Source organism: Ahaetulla prasina, chromosome 2 (assembly GCF_028640845.1).
Source record: "Ahaetulla prasina isolate Xishuangbanna chromosome 2, ASM2864084v1, whole genome shotgun sequence".
Lineage (NCBI taxonomy): Eukaryota > Metazoa > Chordata > Lepidosauria > Squamata > Colubridae > Ahaetulla > Ahaetulla prasina.
The window spans coordinates 228,212,382-228,235,916 of NC_080540.1; the positions used below are offsets into that span (position 1 = coordinate 228,212,382).

Below are 23,535 nucleotides of genomic sequence, written 5' to 3' on the forward strand. Positions count from 1 at the left end.
AAATCAAAATTTTTCTCCTGGGTTAGGGTTAGATTTTGGATTGCTGCTCTACAACACAGATGAAGAAAAAAGGATAAGCAGACCTTGGCTAGATCAGTGATGGTAAACCCTTTAGACACCGAGTGTCCAAACTGTGCACATGCAGGCCCAAAGTAAAGGTGCGTGGGCATGGGCGCGCTTGCACAGACATGCGCAAACATGCACTTGCACAGACATGCGCGCATGCGCAGCAGAGACCCGAAGACCAGCTGGCTGGCGGGAGGCAGGGAATCCCAACACTAGCAGCACCGCAAGAGGTAAGATCTTTTTCTTTTGTGAGCTTCCGTTTCGTCATTTGCAGGGAAATGGCAGCTCACGAAAGAAACACCACGGAGATCTGACCTGGAGCAAGAGAAGGCTCTGTGTGCCACCTCTGGCATGCGTACTATTGGCTCGCCATCACGGCCTTAGATTATGTGGGTACCAGCAATTGAATCCAGCAAAGCAAAGCAAACTTTTCAATTATCTCCCTATTGGCTACTTGGATGGGTCTGCTGCTAAATGTCTTTCTGCAGCATCCCTTGAGCGATTCCCCCATTCTGATACAGTTTTCATCCATGGTCAGCATGGGACAGTTAAGATCCTTAGTGCTCTCTGAGCCTCGTATTCTTGCAACATTTCATTACCTGATTAGGTAACATCTGTGCTAGGGGACTGTTAGTCAGAATGGCTGAAGATCTAGAAAACACCAGGTCGGAGAAAATGATTGCTTTGAGTGTTTGTCAACGCCTTTTCTCTCTCCTCTCATACTGAAACTAATTTATATAAGCATCTGCTTATATACAAGCACAATGTCCCAGGATTAACCCCACATTAATTTGGCTAAAAATATTTACACACCACCAGGGAAAAATAACGAGATTTCTATCTCTTTTCTACTATCAAGTACCTTATCTTTTCACCCGTTTGGAGCAAGATAAATGTGTTTATACTGCAGCATTTTATTACAGGAGTTGTTTGCTCAGTTATGCTCTTTGTAACTTTGTGCAAAAATATTAACTGAGCTCAAGCACTCAGTGTTCAGTATGTTTGTTTGTTTGCCTGCCTTTTGGAAGCATTGTAAGTTTCCTGGTGAGGTTTTTCACAGGACAAAATCCTGTAAGTGATTTTTTTTGTGTTAACCTGTTAAAAAGGTTAGCGGGCAGATAACATGTACACTAAAAATCTCCGCATCCTCCAAATAGCAAAACATCTTTATATTTGAAGTCAAATGCCACAGTGGGCAGTCCCTTATGGATACCCTTAATAATAATGAGATTATTGAAATTAAGATTTCAAGCACCTTTTCTCATTACCATGGTACCTTACTATCCATTGTCAATTGGTTCTGGTAGATGCAAAAACGAGTACCAAATTTTTCCCGTATGGAATAATGTAATGAGTCATAAGGCAGCAAACAAATGACAAGTTCTAGCTTGTGCGTTGAGTACCAAACAAATGATGAGTTTCAGGATATAATTTTTGTATCAAAATGTGCTGAGTACCAAATTAGATGTGTTTCAAAGCAGTCGAGTACCATCATACAGGGTACATTGTATAAATAAGGTTTGTTGCCTGATTCACTGGATTAGTGACATGGAGGCCATTTCTTTAAGAAGTTAGATATATCTTCTACCTGACTTTTAAGTACCATATCCAAGTCCTTTATGGGAATGGAGTTTAATTTTGCCTTGTTGCTTAGATCAGCTCAACTGAAGTTCCACCCATGTACTAAGCGATCTTAAGAAGAATGAGTCAAGTCATAATACAGAGTTTTGCCTCTTTCATTTCAGTGTTGAAATTTACAGTGATTTCTGATACAGAGCAGTTGTCCTCTGCACACCCCTGTAGGTGGTTCAGGGAGGACAAATTCACAATTCATACAAAAGTTAGTTTACAAATTTTTGGCAATTAATCTTGAGTAACCCGTTTTCTCCTATTGCCATTTTCCAAACATTGAAAAAAATTATACAATAATTTACATTGAAATGTTATTCCAAAGTGCTTAATAAACTATCCCTTCCCCGGATGATTTACAATTGGGCCTGTACAATTATTTACAGCTAGTACTTCTGAAGCACTTATTATAATATGGCTTCTTGGAAAGTGCTTTATACATAGCCAGTGGTGGGAATACTTAGTTTATTCAAGGGTTACAGGTAAGTAAGAACCATCAAAAGTTGATAGCGAACACAGATCTTTATAACTTTGTATGAAAGTGTGTTTTTTGTGAACTTGTTCCACCTGTGCCTTCATTCATCAAGGATTTCTTCAGCCACTGTCTGGCTACCATGCAAAAGTGTAGACTAGATCATGATAAATCATCCTCTGTGCTTACAACTGATATCTGTGGAGAAAAGAAAAGTTATATCCCAGATGAATGCACCTGTGTTTCAGGCAGGTAAGGTTTAGGGGTCAGTTGTTTATTGCTGAGGGTAACCTGAAACCTCCAAGCTTTCCACTATATTTCAGTAATGTACATCCCTTCATTTGAAGACAAAAGCACATAAAAACTCCATTCTAAATGCAACTCTTAACAAATTGACCATACCATCGAGTGCTGCAACATATTCCCTATCCAGAATTGCACATTCTGCTCACTTTCTTCCAAATGTGAAATGTGGCCCATGCCACTGAGAATCTCTCCTCCACCTCACCCCTGCAAACTATATGAACACAAAGTTGTCTGTGCCATCAGTTCTCATTGACAAACCTCATATATCCTTTTAACCAAGGAGTGGAGCTGAGGAAAAAACTGCTGAAGCTCGAGTCTGATAGTTTTACATCACGTGCCATTGTTAAGCTTTAAAGTGCCCTAAAGGCTTCAACTGAAAAGCAGTTCTTGGCAGAAACTGGTTGAGATTTTGAAACTTATTGACTGATTATAGGCTATCAAGTCATTGTTGACTCTTAGTGTCCATATAGATCGATCTTCTCCATGACAATCTATCCCAAGTGTCAGGACTTACCAATATTTGAGATTTGGATTAATGTTTAAAAATCCATATCCAGGAATAAATACAGACTACAACACTTGTTGGGATCCTTAATCAGATGCCATAAAAACTGTGAAAAGCTTTTTCATGATTTTCCAAAAATCATTGTTTATATTTTGGGTACCAAGTAGAATTGCCCATTTTAACTCTATCAGTGACTTTTGGAAAATAGTAGGAGTTCACTTACTGCTGGATACGTGTGCCCAACTGTACTGCTGTGTCTTCCAATATCTATAGAGAGATCTTCCTCTGTGGTTTTCAGATACACTGGGTTGTCAAAGTTCATGCTTTTCATATTCTTTTGTTGCCAGTTGCGCCACATGAAGTAGCCTCCTGCTGCTGCTGTTACTAATAGTACTAAGAGAAATTGTGAGATTTTAAAAATTCAGCTGGAAAGCCTATTCTGTTTTAAGTAAGACTTAAAGACTAAGACTTCATTACTTGTATTAGGCCTTTTCCTCAAGAATCTCATAATGGTCTCTCCTTCCATTTTGTTTCTTCACAATAATCATGTGAGGCAAGTTAGGCTGAGAAAGGGAGATGAGGGGGAGACTATCCATTGGGCATTTCTACCAAGTTAGGATCTAGATGTGGTTTCTTACAACGCTATTTGGGCTCTCTGACCACTATGCCCTTCCCTCTACCTCTATATACTGCTTTTTTCAAAAATAATTTTATATCCCAAAGGGAAACATGGTGCAGGTGTAAAAAAAAAAAACCATGCTGAAAATATTTTCTCCTGATTTCAGGGCACCACCTCATACTTACAGATAGGAAGAATAGCCCATGCTGCTGATGTACTTCTGGAGGAAGCCAGCTCTTCTGATACTGGACTGCTCTGATTTTGACCTAAGGAAAGAGAACAATTACAATAGGTTTACAATGTACAATTTATAATACAATATATTTATCATTATGGATAGTCTGATCAAGTTTTCTATCTAGAACATAGCATTGCCCAGTAAAGAAATTACATGATTCAGGAAATGGCCTTGATTTATATTTATTTATTATTTATTAATTAAACTTTTATACCGCCCTTTTATACCGCCCTTCTCCCGAAGGACTCAGGGCGGTGTACAGCATATCAGTTGTATCTCAGCAGTTTCTGCTCAGTTCACAATCACTTCATTATCTGTTCAAAAATATTTCATTACTCTTCTGACATGACCATCTTCCTTGCTATAACAAGAACAGATTGGACCAACAGAGATGGACAAACATTGCAGTACAGCTAAGCTCCACCCAATAAGCATCCACAAATACTGTTAAAAGAACTGAAAACCCAGACAATATGAAATCGGATATTCTAGTCTCAACAATAAGTAATGAGCCTTTGACACAACTGAAGGATCATCTTATGTTTGCACTCTGAGATTATTTTTGGACCCAGCCTTGTTTTTGGATTATCAGAACTTGGAGTGCCCACCTAGCTATTATATGACTTGCAGAATCCTAGCAGCTCTACCTGAACTGCGTACCGGTAATTCAGCAGCTTCGTTGCTCATTTGTTTCAGAGTTTAAGTTGGGTTTTGCTTTTAAATCTGAAGGATCAAATACTTAGGACCATAAAGCTGCTCAAGTCCTTATAAAGATCTAGCCAAGCACTGCTCCACATCCCATGGTTGCAGGAAGTCTAACTAGATGTGACTTTGCTTCCAAGGTATTCAAACTTCCTACTGAAATTGGTCTGCTTTAGTTAAAAAACTGTTCCTCCTGCTTTTAGTTCCTCTTGGATTGCTAAAATGGTTTCTTTTAACTAGCTGCTTTGAATGTTTTACCTAAGCAGTGAGGAACACTGCAAACAAGGCTTAAGTTACAGCTTTACCAAAAGTTTTGCTAGGAATTCTCTAAGAACGTAAATGGTTTGCCAAATCAAGCCAAGTCAGTCCAGCTCCACATTCCTTGAAATAATCCCAGCAAGACTAACAGCTGCTCATTCCTGCTTCTGAGGTCAAAGCTTTGGCTAAATTTATCCTGCTTTACCACCAACTCTTTTGAGCTGCCTTGGATCAGGACCAATACCTCCAGAAAGTGGTCCAGGTGGTTTGTCTGTTCTGCTGCTCTCTTTTGTCTCAGTGAAAGCCACAGCAGTTCCTGTACCTGAAATTACAGATCGGTAACTTTGAAGCTCTGCATTGGCTCTTTTTCATTTCCACCCCCCATTTTTGGGGTGGAAGTGGAATACCCACAGCAGATGAGTATGGTCATGCAGGCTTAGTTAATCTGGCCCTGAAATATGTTAGATTTATTGTGCTATGAAGATGTAGCCAACAAGCAAGGATATCATTATGGTCGGGTATCATAATGCTAGGAATCACTTCTTAGCCAGTTCGGTAAGCAAAATCATTGCAGAAAACAAAGCAAGGATTGCAGTTTCTATTCAACAGAATGGAAAGATCTACTCAATCAAGGGTTACTGTAAGTTTGTTTGAATCAAGCTGCAAATCTATCACCATCAGCACACAAAACACAGTGTCCTTTAGCGTGCCACAGCTGACTTGCATATTATTGTGCTTTTATATTCAAATCAGAATGCTATCTACAATTATGCAATCCAAGACCCTGGATTAGAATTTGATTATTCAAAACATCTTGCCTCTTTATAGATTACAATTATATGATTGCCAATCAGAGTTTGAGGCAAGGAGCTTATGAGCCCCTGGCAGAGAAGAAGGTTTTTATGGCTTGTATCCAGGTACATCATGGCTGATAATTAAATCAGGCTGATGTTCAAATTTAATGTTCTACACAGCATGCGGTATCCATGAAATGCAGAAGCCAGGCAGTCGGGATGCTGTTTAATGGCCAAACTTAATACTTTAGCAAGAGTTGTATGCATGAGATGGCAGGACGGAAGTGCTTCCTACACGACGACAAAGAAAGTCACAGACTATACCTTTGCATTTCAAGCCATTATCTTGCAGGGTATCTCCATCGGGACACATGCAAGTATACTTTGGGGAACGACTATTTATCTGGGGTGCAGGCAGGCAAAGGTATTCACAGCCTCCATTTGTCATGTTCTCGTCTTCGCACCAGTTTTTCCCTGTGGGTGGAAAAGTTTTAAACATAGGTTTCCTAGGATGGAAGACTACAATTTCTAACAAAGCAGCAAAGGCTGAGGCCTACTTATTATTTGAAACAATTACAATGTCTTACTTGGCTTTCCAGATCAGGTTACAAATGCACTACAGGAATGCCCTACCCCCTACCCCTTCCAGGACATCCGCTGCTCAAGATGATATAAGATAAAGATTACCCAATCTTTATGATATAAAGCAGGAGGAGCAACTATGGAAAATTTGTGACCAATGAACTTCCATTGGCACTATTTCTATTTTTAATACTAGATGGCATTTGCAAGGCACTTTGAAATGATGATACCAAGTCAAAAGGAATTGACAGATTGAAATCATCCAAAAGTTTCTCCTCAGGGAGGCCTAAATAATACAGGCCATCGTTGACTTATGACTGGTTGCTTAGCAACTAAAGCTACAACGAATTTCCAGGACTACTTATGATCTGGATGTGAACTTCTAATGGCCACCCATGTCATGTGATCACATTTATGGTTGTTTGCAGCATCCTAAAATCACGAGACCTTGATTTATATATATATTTTTGTCGGAAACCAGTGTTCATTTCTGGTTTCCAGCAAAAAACATACATTGAGTACAATGGATTCACTTAAAAACTGTGGCATTTTACGATCACCATAAAAAAGTCATAAAATCAGAAGCACTCACTGGTGATCCACCTAATGACAGACATGATTTACAACCATAATTCCGTGCTTAGCTATGGTCGTAGCTGGAGGACTACCTGTATTGTGTTTTCCTCCCATCTGTAACTCGAGAACTCAGTTTTTGCTTGGAATTTTACTCCTGCGCCCCTGCTATTACCTGACTGCTGAACAAGTTCATGATACACAATGATGTCTCGAGCATCATAGAGATTGTTTACTACTGTTTGCAGCTCAGATCCTGTAAATTTGTTGGCACTGTACACGGCTTCGTTTTCCCAATCTGTCCAGTAAACTGTGTCCTAGGAAGAAAAGAGTGAGTATTTCAAACTGAAGGATTATTTTTTAACTTCCTCATATTTTAGTAATGGAATGTACACTAAAGAGCATGCATTTCATTACTACAAGTTATAGGTTAAAAAAAAAAGAAACCTCTTCCAAATGAACTCATCTTTCTTCCTCCACCAGCTTATACATTTGCTACCTTTTTGTGACCTGGGGCATATTTTGTCTTCCATACTTTGTTTCTTGCCCCACCCAGTCCAACTCTAAAGGTTGCAGGAAATAAAGCAGTAATATCATAAAAAGAAACAAGACCGAAGGCTATTTTTTTGGGTGCGTGTTTTTTTAAAAAAAGAAAAATAGCTATACTAAGTCTAGTTTCTCCAACTTCTTCTCCTTGAAATTCTTATGTGAAAAAAAAGTAAGATCATGATGCCAGGATTTCACAATGTGTCTATTCAATTTTAGCAATGCAATTTCTCCATCCCTCAAAAGAGCTAGAGGCAGCTAAATAGTAAACTGCCCCTTCCATATGATCTTGCAACCTCTCAAAGTACATGTCTGCAAACCTTGATTCTTACCTCAAATATTGTCAAACTAAGAGGATGAGCAAGAAATTCGTGGGATGCAAATATAATCCTGCGGTCTTGCCCATTCATATCCACGCTGGAAAGCTTATGCAGTTTGGAGTCAACCCAGTAAACACGATTTTTTACACGATCTAAACAAAAATACATGTCAGTAATTAGGGCAGAAGAACCATGATTTAACAAGAACTTCCCTACTTGTTTCAACTCTCTTTAAACCTGGAGGTTTGGGAAGTTATGAAGTAGCATTCCTGACTACACAATGGGTAAATAAAAGCCATGACAGTGATTGAAAGAATTCTTATCATGGCCAGATGATAGCCATGGCCATTCAGAAGCCAAGATACAGTTAGGTCAATACCACCTAGCTAGGTATTAGTGATATTTTGGGTGGGAAGGAAAGAGAACATTTTAACATGGAATTTCATTACAGGAGGTCACTTGCCTTCAACCCTTAATATACTAGTCTAATTTAACCAATAACTCCAAGAATTCCTTAAGAAAGGAATTCCAATGTGGTATGAATAACATTAATATACCTAGTGCAATCCCATTGGGCCTTTCAATATCTGTTGTCACAAGTTGCTGCCTGTCAAGTCCATTCATCCCTGCTTTCTCAATTTTGGCTGGTTCACCCCAATCAGACCAATACATGAAGCTGTAAGAGAAACCAGGTAAGAGCTGTCATAAGTCTACTCTTGTGAGACAGTTATTTTATTTCTACCGTCTCCTTTCAAACATGTTTCTTCTTCAACTGAACCTTAAGTTTCGACCTTAAATTTGGGCTACTTTGCCAGAATATTGGACCTCCCCCTCCAATACATTATTTATCCTTAGGGTTTTCTATTGTGTCGGTGCATTGTTTTATGTTCCGAAGAAACACAGTGCTTTCTCAGCAGCTATTAATAGAGACACTCAAGTAAGATGTGTAGACATCACTGGAAAGTATCTAATATTACAAACTAGCAATTCTTGCTATGCCACCTCCTGCTATGTCTTTGTCAACATTGCTGCTAGTGTTAGCACAGCTGTGAAAGAGATTCTGAAGTGAAATTACAATCACTTTAGGATTTCTTCTGAGCTGCATGGGCCCTTCCCCAGAAGACCCTCCAATGTCACTCCTCAAATTATGTGATGCAAAACTCACAGGAATCCAGGAGTGATTTAATTTCAGGAGGGTGTCTATTTGTAAATTACAATTCTACTAAAGAGGCTTAAAGATTCTCAGAATTAATGCTCAGATACTTCCATACCAAGTATTATAAATATGGGCTTACCCAGAAAGTGGATCCACAGCCACACACGCTGGCTCCCTTAAGTTAGTGTTAAATAAGACTTTCCTTTTAATGCCATCAAGGCTGGCCACCAAAATAGACTTCAGGGACGAATCAGTCCAATAGATGTTCTTGTAAATCCAATCAACAGCGATTCCTCCAGGACTTGGTACATTGTCTACAATCCGGCGATGTCGCACTGGTTTGTTACTAGAAGTAATTGAGGCACTAGGGAGAAACATTTCATTAAATGTAGTCACCAGGGAATGCAACCTACTATATTTAAGCATATGGCAAAGGCACAAAGAACAGGTCATGTCTGGTTCTAAATTAATCCAAGATCTTGCCTGGAAGTTTGGCTTCAGCCACTGTTCAATTTTTTCCTACCTTTTAAATTTTTTTGCCACCAAAACAGCTTCTTACTAAATTCAGATAGTTGTGTTGAAACAAGGCTTTTTAGGATAAAATCTGTCAGGAATATAGCTGGCCCAGAGCTTCTATGGTGCTTTCAAAGTTTACCTAGACAATTATTATAGCTAGTTCTCCTAAGTCAGCATAAATAGCTCATCAAACATAACAGCAGTTGAAACAAGGCATATTGTTAATTTTTATTTTAGTGATGGCTGGTTAATGCAAAAGACATTTCGAAGCTGGGTACAAAGCAAGATTTTAGGAGAAAGCAAGGAGAACATTGCAGGTGTTTCTATTTAGATCAGGCATGTCCAACCTCCAGAGCTTGGGCAGTATGTGGCCTTGGACAGCTAGTAATATGGCCCCACAAGATCATACACTTTTAACATCATTTTGTGCATTTATATCCATTAACTATATTACATATTTTATATGCGGCCCAAGATAATCCCTCTTCACTCAATGCAGCCCAGGCAAGCCAAAAGGCTGAACGTGCCCGATATAGATTAACCCAAACTGCTAGCAGCTAAGAGCCAAGCATGTCATTTTCCACAGAACTATTTACCGTCCCACCAGTAACGGCTGCCTTCACTACACTGCCAAGAAGATACCAAAATGTTACCCTCTCTGCTTGGACTATAAAAACTAGAGCTATAAATGAGTTATATAGCCCACTTCAGACTACTGACCAGACCTAGGTGCAGATCAGATGTTGTACAGTTTCTCTAAGAAAACCCATAGACTTTTAAAGAGTGGCAGGAATTCATTTTCTGTTTACAGACTGAATTAAGAAAGGTATTCCAAGGCAAGGCAGTGAAGGTGGAAGGGTCAATTTCTTTGGGAAGGGAGCTTTGACTTACTCCCTCTACTCAAAATAGATGCTTTAAACTATTGGAATGCTTACTTACATTGATATGCTTACTTTTATGTGCATTATCCCCTTTTAAAAAGAACAATTGTGCTGCAAAGATTGAAAACATGTTATTAAATTTCAGAAGGATGAGTTTGGGGAAGTCCAAGGGTTACCCCAAAGGAAGCAAGAAGGTTGTATGTTAAACTTGAATCAGAAGCATTTTTATCATACAGATAAAAACCCACAGATTGTTTTTTAAGATATGGCAGATATATTAAGTTTTTACCATCACACAGAAAGAGCTTGCACAGTTAGTTTACCTGAGGATTGCATTTGGTCCAACGTCAGCCCAAAAGATTTTATGCTCAGCCATGTCGGCATCCAGAGCGACCACATTTCTTAGGTCTCCTATAAGTTGGGTGTAGTCCTGCCTTTCGAGAGCAAACTGCCTGATGTTCCAACGATTTGTAAAAAGCAGACTTGGTTCTCCTCCTACAAGAGTACATTTGTGTAAAGCTAGGCAATAAAAACCTACAGCCAGTTGCTGAAGAAACAGCTCTTCCCAAAAGCTCTTGAAAGAAAGTTGCAAGCCTTATGCAGGGGTCGGCTTAACCATCCATGTATTCAGTCACCTTAACTGGAACCGCGTATTCAGGAGTCCAAATGCCAGCTGATAACACTCCAAAGAGAGTCAGCAGTGGAAGTTTAACAAGTTAGCTGGCAATTCTGGAGATATCATTTCAACAAATCTGGATTGGGCAAACAAACCTATTTGATCAACAGTTATCAGTCTAAGAAGTGTTTAACCATGCCTTTCTAAGACCCTATGACGGAATTTGAGTTGGGTATTCGTTTCCAACTACTTACCAATTGCTTTGCATACTGCTGTTTGTGGATCCATTTGGTAGCCTCGACTACATTCACATTTATAGCCGAATTTGGTATTGACACAAATCTGACTGCAGATACCTGGATTTTGGCATTCATCAATGTCTAGGGGGTGGAAAAAGATACTCATAGCTGCAATATAATATGAACAAACGGTAACTTCAGAAATGTTTTCTTTTTCAGGATCTTTACCTCCACATGTTTTTCTGTCTATCAACTCAAAGCCAGCTGGACAATCACATTCGTAACTTAAAACCAGATCTCTGCAGATGTGAGAGCAGCCTCCATTGTTCACCAAACATTCATTTACATCTGGAAAGGAGAAGAACTAGTAATGCCATTCAAGTTGTTATTTATTTGGATGACTCAGAGATGCAAATTTTTCAAAGAGGGAAAACTGTACAACTGTGTGCAACTATAGAGCTTCCAGATTGGAATGTGGCCTATTACAATAGGTGCTGCATTATTTCTTGAGATAAGAAATTGTTTCATTAGAACCAGATGAATTTTTTTTACTTATAGTTGGCTTTCTTAACTACAACTTACTGCATTCGTTGAGAGGCTCATCACTCCAGTCCCTGCAATCCTGTTTCTGGTTGCACACTTTGTTGAAATCTACGCACTCACCACTACCACACAAGAATTTTCCCGGTCCAGTGCACTGATTAACTGGAGGATGGAAAGAAAAGCCACAATTAAATAAATAGCTCCATGTCCAACTTAGTGTCTCCTTGCGGCATAACTCAATTATCTGTTTCAGGGGATCAATACTAATTTATGATAAATCAGGAAAGTTGTGAGAGTTATCTGCAGTAATATAAAAGTCTCAAAGGGCATGATCCAGGGAGTAAGTATAACCAACTGAAGAAATCTCTCATGGAAATTACAACAAGATTCTCGAACAGGGGTCTCCAACCTTGGCAACTTTTAAGACTTGTGGACTTCAACTCCCAGAATTCCTCAGCCAGCTTGCTTGTCTTAAAGTTGCCAAGGTTGGAGACCCTTGGTCTAGGGTCACCAACCTTTTGGACCTCAGGGACCACTAAATTCATAATTTTAAATCCCGAGGACCACTAATATGAATTTTTTAAAAGGATAAATAGCATTTAGTGCAATATAAAAAATGCAAATAATTTTTCTGCGGACCACCAAAATTTTCTCGCGAACCACCATGGACCACTGGTTGGTGACCACTGCTCTAGAACATGGCATAAGGAATATGGCTGCTACATATTCAGGTTACATACTGACATCTGCAAACTCTTAAAATTCTTGTTGCTTACCAGCATGACAGTTCACTTCATCAGTCCCATCTACGCAATCTCTTACACCATTACACTGTCTGGTTCCATGAATACAGTTGCCATCCTCACATCTGAATTGGTCAGGTCTGCAAGTCCGAGAAGCTGAATAGAGGAGATACCATTTAAGGACCGCACTTCTATCAAATAAGTATTTGATGATCAGATATTAATGCCAATAGTTTTAACTGAAACAATTTATTCGTTAGAAAATTAAATGTCTTCTATGTGCTAATATGAGATTCCTTGGGATCAGAGTGGCATTTATATCTGACAGTTAAGAAATTAGTATCTATTATCTCAAGTACACATTTAAAAGTGTTCCATCATTCTACAGAGCCTTGGAAATAGTACAAACAACAATTTCTGGCTTTTTATCTCCTTTTCCAAGGACTTGAATTTTGAGGACAAAGATATTCACTACACACAATGGGAACAGAATTAATTTTGTGGAATTAAGAGACTGAACAATAAGTGAAAACCTACTAAATATGTTTTTGCAAAAAGGATGATTATCAATACCAACTGAGTTCCAAATAGGCCAGGTTCAATCATTCCTTCATAAAATATCTACAATATGTCTCTTCAATTCAAACTATTATGAATATTTGAATAGAGTATCTCTGCTTAATTTACCAAGAAAGGAACCTTTCTTAAAATTAATCTTTTTTTCTTAGAGAAGTACAATATATCAAAAAATACATTCTTTTAGCTATCTCCCAGAAACAGAGATATAATCATAATTGTTGGACTGATAAGCAGTCAAATTCTGAAATTTTGCTATATAATTCAACATCACAGAACATCTTTAGGTTTTCAAAAAAAATACATATATAAAGGTAAAAAAAGGAATCTTTTCACCACAATAGAACACTTTTATACAGTACTTGAAAGTTAAAGCATTCTTGGAAGATTATTTGGATTTGAATGTGATGAATGTCATCCCAGAATTCATTTTAAATGTCTTATGATAATCAGAACTGATTATAGAGATGTTTGATAGGTAACACCACTCCTATAATTTCACAACATAAATCGTACTATTCCAGATAGTATTAACCAAAAGACAAGCAAAGTATCATACTTTGCCATCTTTAATGATAACGCCAAATTAGTCAAGTCTTTTTATTTGTTTAACTGGAAAAACCAACCACCAATAATGATTCATGCTGCTTATAAACTGTACTTCCTCAATAATATAAATTTATTTTACATACAAACTTACTCAATTCCTGGTATTGGCTACTAGATTTATTATCACAAAACTCTGGAAAATTAAAATACAGTCAGTGGTATTTACAAAGACTTCTAAAAACTATAAATAAATTCATTCAAAGCATAACTCTTTGTGGAGCCATTGAATTTTTTTGCCCCAATGGTTATTTAGGTTTTCTATAAAAATCCATTCTACCAAAACAATGAAGAGAGATGTTTTAAATGTTTGTACTTCTCAAGATCAATGTAAAGAAGCAATAACATTTTTCTTCAGAGCCTTATGATTCTGTCACTATTTACTTTTTTGTTTAAATTCTGTTTTAGTGTGAAAATAGTGAGCACTGCCTACGATGTGGATCTGGCTGGAAAGTCCTTATCATAGCTCTGCCTCCATGAAAGTTTGTAAGGAGTTCTTAAAGACATTACTATCCCAACCCAGCTGATCTTATAAAGTTGTTGCGGGTTAAAAAAGAGGCTATGTACTTTGCTTAAGCTTCTGAAAGAAAAGTGGGAAACAAGTCTAATAAACTTTTAAAAATCATTTCGGTTTCCAATAAAACCTCTGCTGCCAAGTGACAGCTTCTTACTTACGGCAATTGATTTCATCGCTTCCATCCTTACAGTCTGTATCACCATCGCAGCGCCATTTCTTGTGAAAACATTCATCCCCCGAATCGCAAAGCATTTCACTGTCCCCACACTTCGCAGTTTGGATAGGCTGATGACCACACTGTTCTGGAGATTCGTCTGACCTGTCGGTGCAGTCGGCTTCCCCATCGCACACCCAGTTAATTGGGATGCAGATGTCGCTTTCGCTTGTGCACTGGAAGTCCCCTGCTCCACAGGTAGAAGTGGCACAGCCCTCCTCATCGGTCCCATCACTGCAGTCCTCCTGCCCGTTGCAGGCAAAGTATTTTGAGATGCACTGCCCATTAGCACATGTGAATTCTTCAGGGTTACATGTTATGTTGGCTAAGGAACAGTTGAAATAATTTGATTTAGCAAACAGCGCTGCTTCTTGGGAAGCCAGTAAGAAACGGAAACAGAATATTACTATCCTGGTGAGATTAATTTCTAAGTCTGTGCCCAAGCTGCCATTTAATCTAGCATTCTAACATTTCAGCAATCAGGGTTCAAACTACTAGATACTGGAAGAACTATATGCAACACAGAAACTGCACGACTGATGAAAATGCCTAATTCATTATCTATCTGTCCTATACAGTGAAAATGTCCATTTTTAGGATAGCTTAACTTACTATAAAATAGCATTTTGAAAGAAGAACTATTTCTAATGGATTTAGCATTGTGTTTTAGTTTTTTTCCCAAGTGATTTAAGCCTCATAAATTTTTATGTAATATTTAAGCTAAAGTCCTTGCTATATTAGACACTGATGTTTAAAATTAATATCATATCGCCTTAAGATGTCACAGTTCCTCAAAACATTAATGGGGATTTGGCAAGCCCTAGTTACATTACACTCTTAGCTAGTTTAATGTAGTGGTTAAGGCAGGAGGCTAAAAACTGAGAGACTGAGTTCTAGTCCCACTGCCTTAAGCACAGAACCAGCTGGCTGACTATGAGCCAGTCATTCTCTTTCAGCCCTAGGAAGGAGGCAGTGATAAACCACTTCTGAAATGTTGCCAAGTAAACTGCAGGGACTAGTTCAAGAGTTAACACTAACTCAAGGGAACCAAAGCAATGTTTACTTTTAGGAATTACAGGAAAGAAGGGGAAATAATATCTCTGTTCAGAATCTATTAGTGTAACTAAACACTTGCTAATTTTTATGGGGAAATTATGGCACAGCCTAGCCAGCTAAACCCGCCCTTTCATTCCCAGTAACTACGGCTTACCACAGCCTTCTTCATCTGTACCATCACCACAGTCATTTTCTCCATCACATTTCCAGGATACAGGAATGCATTGAGTTGATAGAGGACCACAGCTGATTTCACCTATCGTACATTTTCTTCTATCTATTGAGAAGTGATTAAGAGTTTGCTTAGGTGCTTTATGAAGACAGTTAAGTCTGAGGAGTCAGGGCATTTACTCAAATCAAGGGTGACCTATATGCAGAACCACAAAACTTTCTCAAACTCCCTAGAGCCTCATCTGCCACAACTGTTTGGAAGTTGCAGCAGCTTCTCACAATTCTGGGGCCAAACATACCCGTAAAATATACCTAAAATATTTAGGAGAGTCCCCAGATTTACCTCAACCTTTGTATATTCCATCCCCACACATTTTGTCCTATCAGTCTACCTTCAAAATATTAAATGTTTCCTTTCAATCTCCAAAAGGTTTCCCCTCCTTTATTTAGATGGTGGTGTTTGTGACTTCTTTACAGTTTTAAGCATGAAAGCAAAGCTACACAATGCTGTGCATATTATCCGCTACAGAAGTTCAGGAATTGCCCATTCAGAGGCAAATAAGCCATGTAGCATTATACTATTTCAGGATACTTTGGGATAATCTCTATGGTGGGAACATATCTTCATTTAATACAGTATTGTATGGATCAATTTGAAATGTGTGATGCTCTATAGAAATTTAAAATAATAAGCTATCAGAACTAATTATACCAAATAGAGATTCTCTTTGGGATCTTTCAGTTTGTTATTAAGGCTTATACATAATCATATTTAGTGGTTGTTTTTTTCTCTATCATAAAACAAAATATCATATTACTATGGTCTCTCCCGTTAAGTTCGAAGTTCTCAAATACTATTTTCAGTCTGGTCCCTTCCAATTCTGTGAATGAGGTGGGCGGTCTTGAAGTTTGATAGTGAAATAAACAAACAAAATTTGCATAACCAAGTAATCTGAAGAACATTAGAATGGTGAAGCTATGCTTTCAATTGAAAGTAGTAGTTTTGCTTGAATAATGCCATAGAGGTTTGAACCTGAAATTATTTCCAGCCTACCTATCTGCTATCCGTTGGCCAGCTCAATCTGAAGAATGTTATAGGAGTGGAAAATTTTAGAGGAGTATGTGAATTCTGAAGAAAAGGAGGGACATAAATCTAACAATAGATCTTTACTTGACTGCCTACTTTATACAGATGAATTATGTATTGATGCATAGGCAGTTTAGTTCCATCTTTAAAAGGGAAGATGGTGCAGTCGACCTGCAGCATAGATGTCAGCCTACTCACAGCAAATCTCAGAACCTTCATCGGAGCCATCTTCACAGTCAGGATCTCCATCACACTGCCACCTGTTTGGTATACACTGCCCATTCTGGCAAACAAAATCTGTTGCAGAACATGTCTTCTTCACTGTATAAGAGTAAGATTGTTAAATTTGCCTAAAATACAGGAAGAACTCTGCTACACAGTTTCAAGTGCTCTGCTTAAAAGTTATTTCAAATTTTCCCTTCCAGAACTGTTCAAAGCCTCACCCCTATTTGATAGCATAGCAGACCTAGGACTCTGAAAACAAGTAAGAGTCAGATTTTTTAAAAAATTGATTGCTGGGACAACTTCATTTCTCAGAAAGTCACATAGCCAATTTTATCCTAGTTACTCCACAGGAATCTGATAGCACCTTTTTTTATTAACAGATATTATTAAAAGGCATAAGTTTTCATGAGCTAAAATTTATATCATCAGATTTACAGAATGGCTAAACCGATGTAGGATTTAAACTGAGATGAGATACGGAGCACAGATTGGTTATAAAGATACAGATTATATATGAGAGCTAGTTTGGTCTAGTTTTTAAGGCACCAGGCTAGACATTGGGGGATTGTGAGTTCTAGTCCTGCCGCAGGCATAAAAGCCAACTAGGTGACTTTGGGTCAGCCACTCTGTTTCAGCCCAACTCACCTCACAGGACTGTTGTTGTGGGGAAAAATAGGAGAAAGGTACATTGGATATATTCTCACTGCCTTGAAGTTATTTGTAAAAAATAATAAAGGCAGGATAAAAATAAATACGAGACAGATATGTAAGTGCCTATTCAGTTAACAATTTATTCAAAAATGGGTTGGCTGTGGGTTCCGGCGTCCCGGTACAGTCAGCTTACGCCTTCGCTGACTGTGGGCGGTGAAGTTCTGGCCCCCAGGGGAAGGGTGCGCAACTTGGGCATTCTCCTGGACGATCGGCTGTCTTTAGAAGAACATTTGACGGCCGTCGCCAGGGGAGCATTTTATCAGGTTCGCTTGATGCGCCAGTTGCGCCCCTTTCTTGACCGGGACTCCTTACGCACGGTCACTCACGCCCTCGTTACCTCTCACCTGGACTATTGCAATGCTCTCTACATAGGGCTCCCCTTGAAGAGCACCGGGAGGCTCCAGCTAGTCCAGAATGCGGCTGCGTGGTTAATTGTGGGAGCATCACGTTGCTCCCATATAACACCTATCCTGCGCGGCCTGCACTGGCTGCCGGTAGCCTTCCGGGTGCAATTCAAGGTGTTAGTGCTCACCTTTAAAGCGCTCCATGGCTTAGGACCAGGCTATTTACGAGACCGCCTTCTGCCACCGATAGCCTCCCAACGACCTGTGCACTCCCACAGAGCGGGCCTGCTCCGGGTGCCATCAGCCAAACAGTGCCGGCTGGTGACCCCCAGGGGGAGAGCCTTCTCTGTGGCAGCACTGACCCTATGGAATGAGTTACTTCCTGGTTTACGCCAACTTCCCGACCTCCGTACCTTCAAGCGGGAACTGAAGACTCTGCTATTCAATCGGGCGGGACTAGCCTAAATATTATTTTAATTTGATATTTTAGTTTAACTTAGTTTTAATTGAATTTTAAACTGTATTAATCTATTTATAATTTTATAGTTTAGGGTTTTATATCGGTCGTTTGACCGTTTTTAGTTTTAAATTGGCCGGTTAAATATTTCATTTTAAATGTATTTTAAATTTATTGTGTACCTATGTGTTTTAATAAGGCTGTACACCGCCCTGAGTCCTTCGGGAGAAGGGCGGTCTAGAAATCTAATAAATAAATAAATAAATAAATAAATAAAACCCATTGTTTTTTGAAACCTTTAGCAATATCCTGAAACCTTTGATGCCTATGAGTACAGTAAATTCTCACTTAATATTGTTTTTAAACTCTTTTAACCACAGCTCATGAGGTTATACCTTTAAATATTACTTGTTAGTTTGAAAAGGCATTGTCAAATTCTAGTTTTTAGCTCCTATGGACTAATATAATTATCCTCCTACAAAGCTTAGACAACACGGCCACAGTTGTGTATGCTAGATACTAGATAATATTATAACAAGAGTCTAACAGCATCATGGAAAAGCAACTGTGCAGAATAGGAACATCTATGATCCTTTTAAAAAACGAGATGTATATTCAATTCTTCTATCTCTATCTACAATGAGAAGGAAATCATACTTTCAATATCCTGCATTTCCAGCCGCATCCCACCGGAGAATGGTAAGGGCAGAACTAAGTTAGCCTCAACTTACTACACAGAACCCTTTTTAACTGGGTCTGAGAAGTAAAGACACTAAAAAGCAAAGAAGTTTTTGTAGCAATTATATCTGAGGGACCATCTTTTGCCGGTCACATCTACCCGACCAATCAGAGCGGGAAGGGAAGGAATGCTGCGGGTCCTATCCCTGAGGGATATACACCTGGTGGGAACCAAAAGAAGGGCCTTCTCTGTGGTGGCTCCCTCTCTCTGGAACATCATTCCCCCAGAGATTAGAACGGCCCCCAATCTAATACTCTTCCGGGAGGTGCTAAAAACCTGGTTCTGCCAGTGAGCCTGGGGAACCTAGAGCGGGATGGAGTCCATTAAACGGCTCATTTGATCTGCTGTCCCTGGGGATGGGTGGGGAGTGATTTTATTATATTATTCTTTATTAATTTTTTTGATTCTTTTTATTAGTTTTATTGTTTTAAATGTTGTTTTATATTCTATAAGCCACCTTGAGTTGCCATGGGCGAATAGGCGGCAATATAAATTCAATCAATCAATCAATCAATCAATCAATCAATCAATAAATAAATAGTGAGTAGATTTTTTAAAATGTCTGCTCTTTCTTTTCTAATTCAGGTCAAAGAAATGGCAGTACAAGAAGCCCAGTTCTGCTTGTGGGCTTCAATGCCAAGGTCAGTATGAAACTCTTGATATAACTAGCAGTTCTATCCTAAACTATTCAGATTATGGCTACTATTCTCACAGTTGCTCTACATGGTTAGATGCTTTGATAACCCTTCTTAAAGTTTGAACCACTATTGTTGTTGTTATAATTGTTGTTCTTTCTGGCTGGTTGTCAGAGCCATGCTGAATTATTTAAAAGAATATTGTCCTAGTAGGACTGAGCCAGTTTAGTGTAGTGATTAGTGTGAGTCAAAGTCCCATCTCAGGCACAAAGCCAGCTGAGTGACCTTGGGTCAGTCACTCTCTGTCTCAATCCTAGGTAGAAGGAAATGGCAAACCACCTTGCCAAGAAAACTGCAGGGATTTGTCCAGGAAGTCATCAGAGTTAAGATGACTAAAAGACATATATAAAACCAAACCCTACTACTAACAGACTGGATCAGTGTGGCCATGTTAAGCTTACCGCATGCTAGTTCATCACTGCCATCAGTGCAATCTTCATCCCCATCACATTGCCACAGCAGAGTTATGCAGCGGCCATTGTGACATTGAAATTGTGATTCATCACATGTTACCCTTGTACCTTGAATTAAGAAATAGATCACAATTAGATCCAATAGACTTTGAAGCAGCAGAACACGTCAAAGTTTAAGAATGACAATTCCCGTCATCTAGGAACTAAAGTTTTTCAAGTCATTATGAAGTGATTGCTCCTAAAATGCAATTCTTCATGCATCTCAGTTAATACTGCAGTTTTGAAAAAGGAGCATCTCTGATATAATATTTATTACTATTATTTATTAGACTTGATTTAGGCTAAGATTGACACAGCTATTTCTAAAAGTTAGTAGAATCAATATGCTGGGCAAATAATAAATGTGAGATAATATAAGGAAATTTTACTTACTTTTTAAAGCATTTTTATAAAATAGCATCACATATGGATGGAGGCATATATAATACATACTTCTATATATATTTATCTATACAGCAATTCGAGATACCCCATTTCCAAGAGAAGATACCTAAACACTTAAAAATGAGTTAGGTGAGGTATTAATCTATTAAGGAATCTTACATGCAACACTGGGAAAGAAATCTAGGGAATATTTGGAGAACTCCGAAGACTAAGCTTTTTTCAAATCGAATACAATTTCCTTTCTAAATTCTAAACTTGTATGTACAGTACAAGGAATGCTTAGCAACTAGTCTCAAAACTTGATAAAACTCCCAGAGCTGAGAAAGTGACATGTCATTTAAGGGGAAAGGTTTTAATTACCTTGGAGAAACTTTATAAAACATAGTTGTATTTTGACATTACAATTATGTATTTGTAAAAAATGCAGAGAATATTTGAAAATACTGGGAATGACATTCGAGTAAGGGAATAAAATTAGAGTTAATTATGAATGAACCATTAGACTTCTGTAAATCAAGCAAAATCTGATTCAAATAATCTTTTTTCAATTTGGAAAATCAATCTTATTTAGAAAATCAATCTTATTCAGATATTCAAGTTAAATCATTCATTTCCACATCAATTGAGAAAAAGCTATTTCAGAACATAAACAGAACATCATCCAAAGGATAAATAGCAAATCTAAATATATCTTCTGCCTACTCCTGGGTTTTAAGAAGATTTATATTCTGTAAAGTACCCCATTCATCCTGGGATAAAGATAACAAATTACTGAAGGTTTCAAAAAAACTTATTTTTTTCTTTTCTCAGCAATGGGAAATTAAGTTGAGCCAAGTAAGGAATCCAGTAACATAATTTGTCAGTGAGTGGTACAAAAATGGAGAAAATGTTTTGCAAAATTGTACTTCAAGTGTACTCTAGCAGTAAATACTAAAAACTAAGAGGTCATTTTGAAAGATTAAACAGAAAAGTATTGAAGAACTTATCTTTTGATGCTGAAAGCAAACTGCACCAGAGGAAAAAAATATAGCTGCACTGTTGTACAAATATAAACTGGACTTCAAATATATTGTCTTGGTACATTTAAGAACTGTTCCGTTCTTTGATCTTGAAAGGGGTGCTTTCCCTTTTTCAGATTTTTTCAGATTTTAATTACAGAGATACCTGACTTAGACCTAGAAACTCATCAAAATTCAAAGGAATCAAATGCATCCTTCATATATGTCTAGATATGGAAGATGCATAGCACTTACGAGAGGTATCAACAACTTGCTTTTTCTGGCATTCTGTTTTTGGGTCGATAGCACTTACAGTATTTGACAGACTGGTTTTTAGTGTAAGAACTATTAACTCCTCCCTTTCCCTTTCCCTCCCGCCCCACCCCCCACCCCAAAGAAAACCCCTTGGATACAAGCTCTTGGGGAATCTAAATAAAATCCAACTTCATAGTATCATCATAAAACTAACAAAATGAGATGTGCATGTAAGGTATTGGTTAAAGTGAAGATTGTCCTTTGTATTTTACTGCTTTCTACAAAAACATGGTCTATGCTATATACACATACATACACATCTACATTACAGCTAAAGGAAAAAGAACCAACTACTATTATTTATAAGACTATGATAGAAAAATAAAAGAACTGGAAAAGGGCTGATGTAATTCCCATCTTCAAAAATGGGGGGAAAAATGGATCCAGGAAACTATAGACCTATCAGCCTGACATCAATACCTGGGAAGATTTTGGAAAAAGATAATCAAGCAACAAATCTGTGAACACTTAGAAGCAAAGAAAGTCATAACCGGAAACCAACATGGGTTTGCCAAAAATAGATCATGCAAGACAAATCTACTGCATTCTTTGACAAAGTGGCAAAATTGGCAAACCAGAGAAATGTTGTGGATATAATTTACTTGGCCTTCAGAAAGGCATCTGATAAAATAGACCACAATCTACTACTTGATAAAATAGGCTAATGTGGATTAGACAGGATCACCACCAGATGGATTCATAACTGACTAACAAACTGCAGTCAACATGTAATCCTTAATGGAACTGCATCTACAACAAGGGAAGTATACAGCGGGATACTCCAAGGCTCTGTCTTAGGCCCAGTATTGTTGGGAATCATTATGGCAATGGTCAGATAATTCTGCTTTGCATTAGCCACATAATCTCTTAGATAAATAACATAAACTTGTAGATGTAGATTCTTCTAAGAATTGGATCATGTACAAGCAAAAGTAGCAAGCAGACAAAGTCTCCATTGTATGTGTATTACTGCATACCCTGTTCCAACCACATAACCCTAACTGTGATGTTTCCATGTCTCACTACATTTGACCATTCCGTAGAAATGTATCCACACTTGCTGTTGCAAACCGCTCAGAAATGCTAACTACAAAGCCTGTCCGGGAAACACCGGACATGATAAGAAAACTGCTTTGCACACATAAAATATTCATCTTGCTCAGCTGTGCTTATAACCATATTGCTACAATATGCAACTGTACCATGTAGGCAATAAGCAGAGAAACAAAGAGCCACCTCATGGTAAAACTCCTCCCAAGAATTACGAGCTTTCTCCCAAAATCATAGGCTTGTGGATGTGCTTGTAGTCACGTGTTCACATGTTGAATATATGCTAATATGTAACCTCCCCTGCTTACCTTCTGTAACCACCCATTTTTACCTATACACAATAAAAGGGGGCTCTGGAATTTGCTCTGGCGCTTCTCATCCCAGACTTTCTCCAGGCTCTCACCCCGAGAAGCCCATGAGTCTGTCGTTCGTTAGCAGCCTTCATGAGAAGCCCACCAAATGCCTGATGCGTCGGCACAGTATGCCAATATCTTCATCAATAATTTAGATGGGGGATAGAGGGGAACTCATCAAATTTGCAGATGATGCCATGCTAACAGGAATAGCCAAAACTCCGGAAGATAGGCTTAATATACAGAAGTGTCTTGACAGA

At 38.4% G+C, this 23,535-nt stretch overlaps 1 protein-coding gene across 3 annotated transcripts in view; it reads right to left on the minus strand.

The window, feature by feature from the left end:
* Positions 1 to 1,786: 1,786 nt before the first annotated feature.
* The window catches only part of VLDLR (very low density lipoprotein receptor), a 29,002-nt gene continuing 7,253 nt past the window's right edge, over positions 1,787 to 23,535 (minus strand). Inside the window, exons 2-19 of one of the 3 annotated variants that reach the window (XM_058170169.1) lie at positions 20,104 to 20,223; positions 16,730 to 16,852; positions 15,428 to 15,550; positions 14,162 to 14,542; positions 12,338 to 12,460; positions 11,601 to 11,723; positions 11,247 to 11,366; positions 11,034 to 11,159; positions 10,487 to 10,658; positions 8,906 to 9,130; positions 8,168 to 8,286; positions 7,623 to 7,762; positions 6,920 to 7,061; positions 5,914 to 6,063; positions 5,040 to 5,117; positions 3,783 to 3,863; positions 3,202 to 3,371; positions 1,787 to 2,365 (exon numbers count right to left, since the gene is read on the minus strand). In XM_058170169.1, coding sequence (XP_058026152.1) covers positions 2,330 to 2,365; positions 3,202 to 3,371; positions 3,783 to 3,863; positions 5,040 to 5,117; positions 5,914 to 6,063; positions 6,920 to 7,061; positions 7,623 to 7,762; positions 8,168 to 8,286; positions 8,906 to 9,130; positions 10,487 to 10,658; positions 11,034 to 11,159; positions 11,247 to 11,366; positions 11,601 to 11,723; positions 12,338 to 12,460; positions 14,162 to 14,542; positions 15,428 to 15,550; positions 16,730 to 16,852; positions 20,104 to 20,223 — 2,552 coding nt within the window. In that variant the 3' untranslated portion in view covers positions 1,787 to 2,329. The remainder of the gene's footprint in view (positions 2,366 to 3,201; positions 3,372 to 3,782; positions 3,864 to 5,039; positions 5,118 to 5,913; positions 6,064 to 6,919; positions 7,062 to 7,622; positions 7,763 to 8,167; positions 8,287 to 8,905; positions 9,131 to 10,486; positions 10,659 to 11,033; positions 11,160 to 11,246; positions 11,367 to 11,600; positions 11,724 to 12,337; positions 12,461 to 14,161; positions 14,543 to 15,427; positions 15,551 to 16,729; positions 16,853 to 20,103; positions 20,224 to 23,535) is intronic. The other 2 variants (XM_058170171.1, XM_058170170.1) reach the window with 2 other exon arrangements.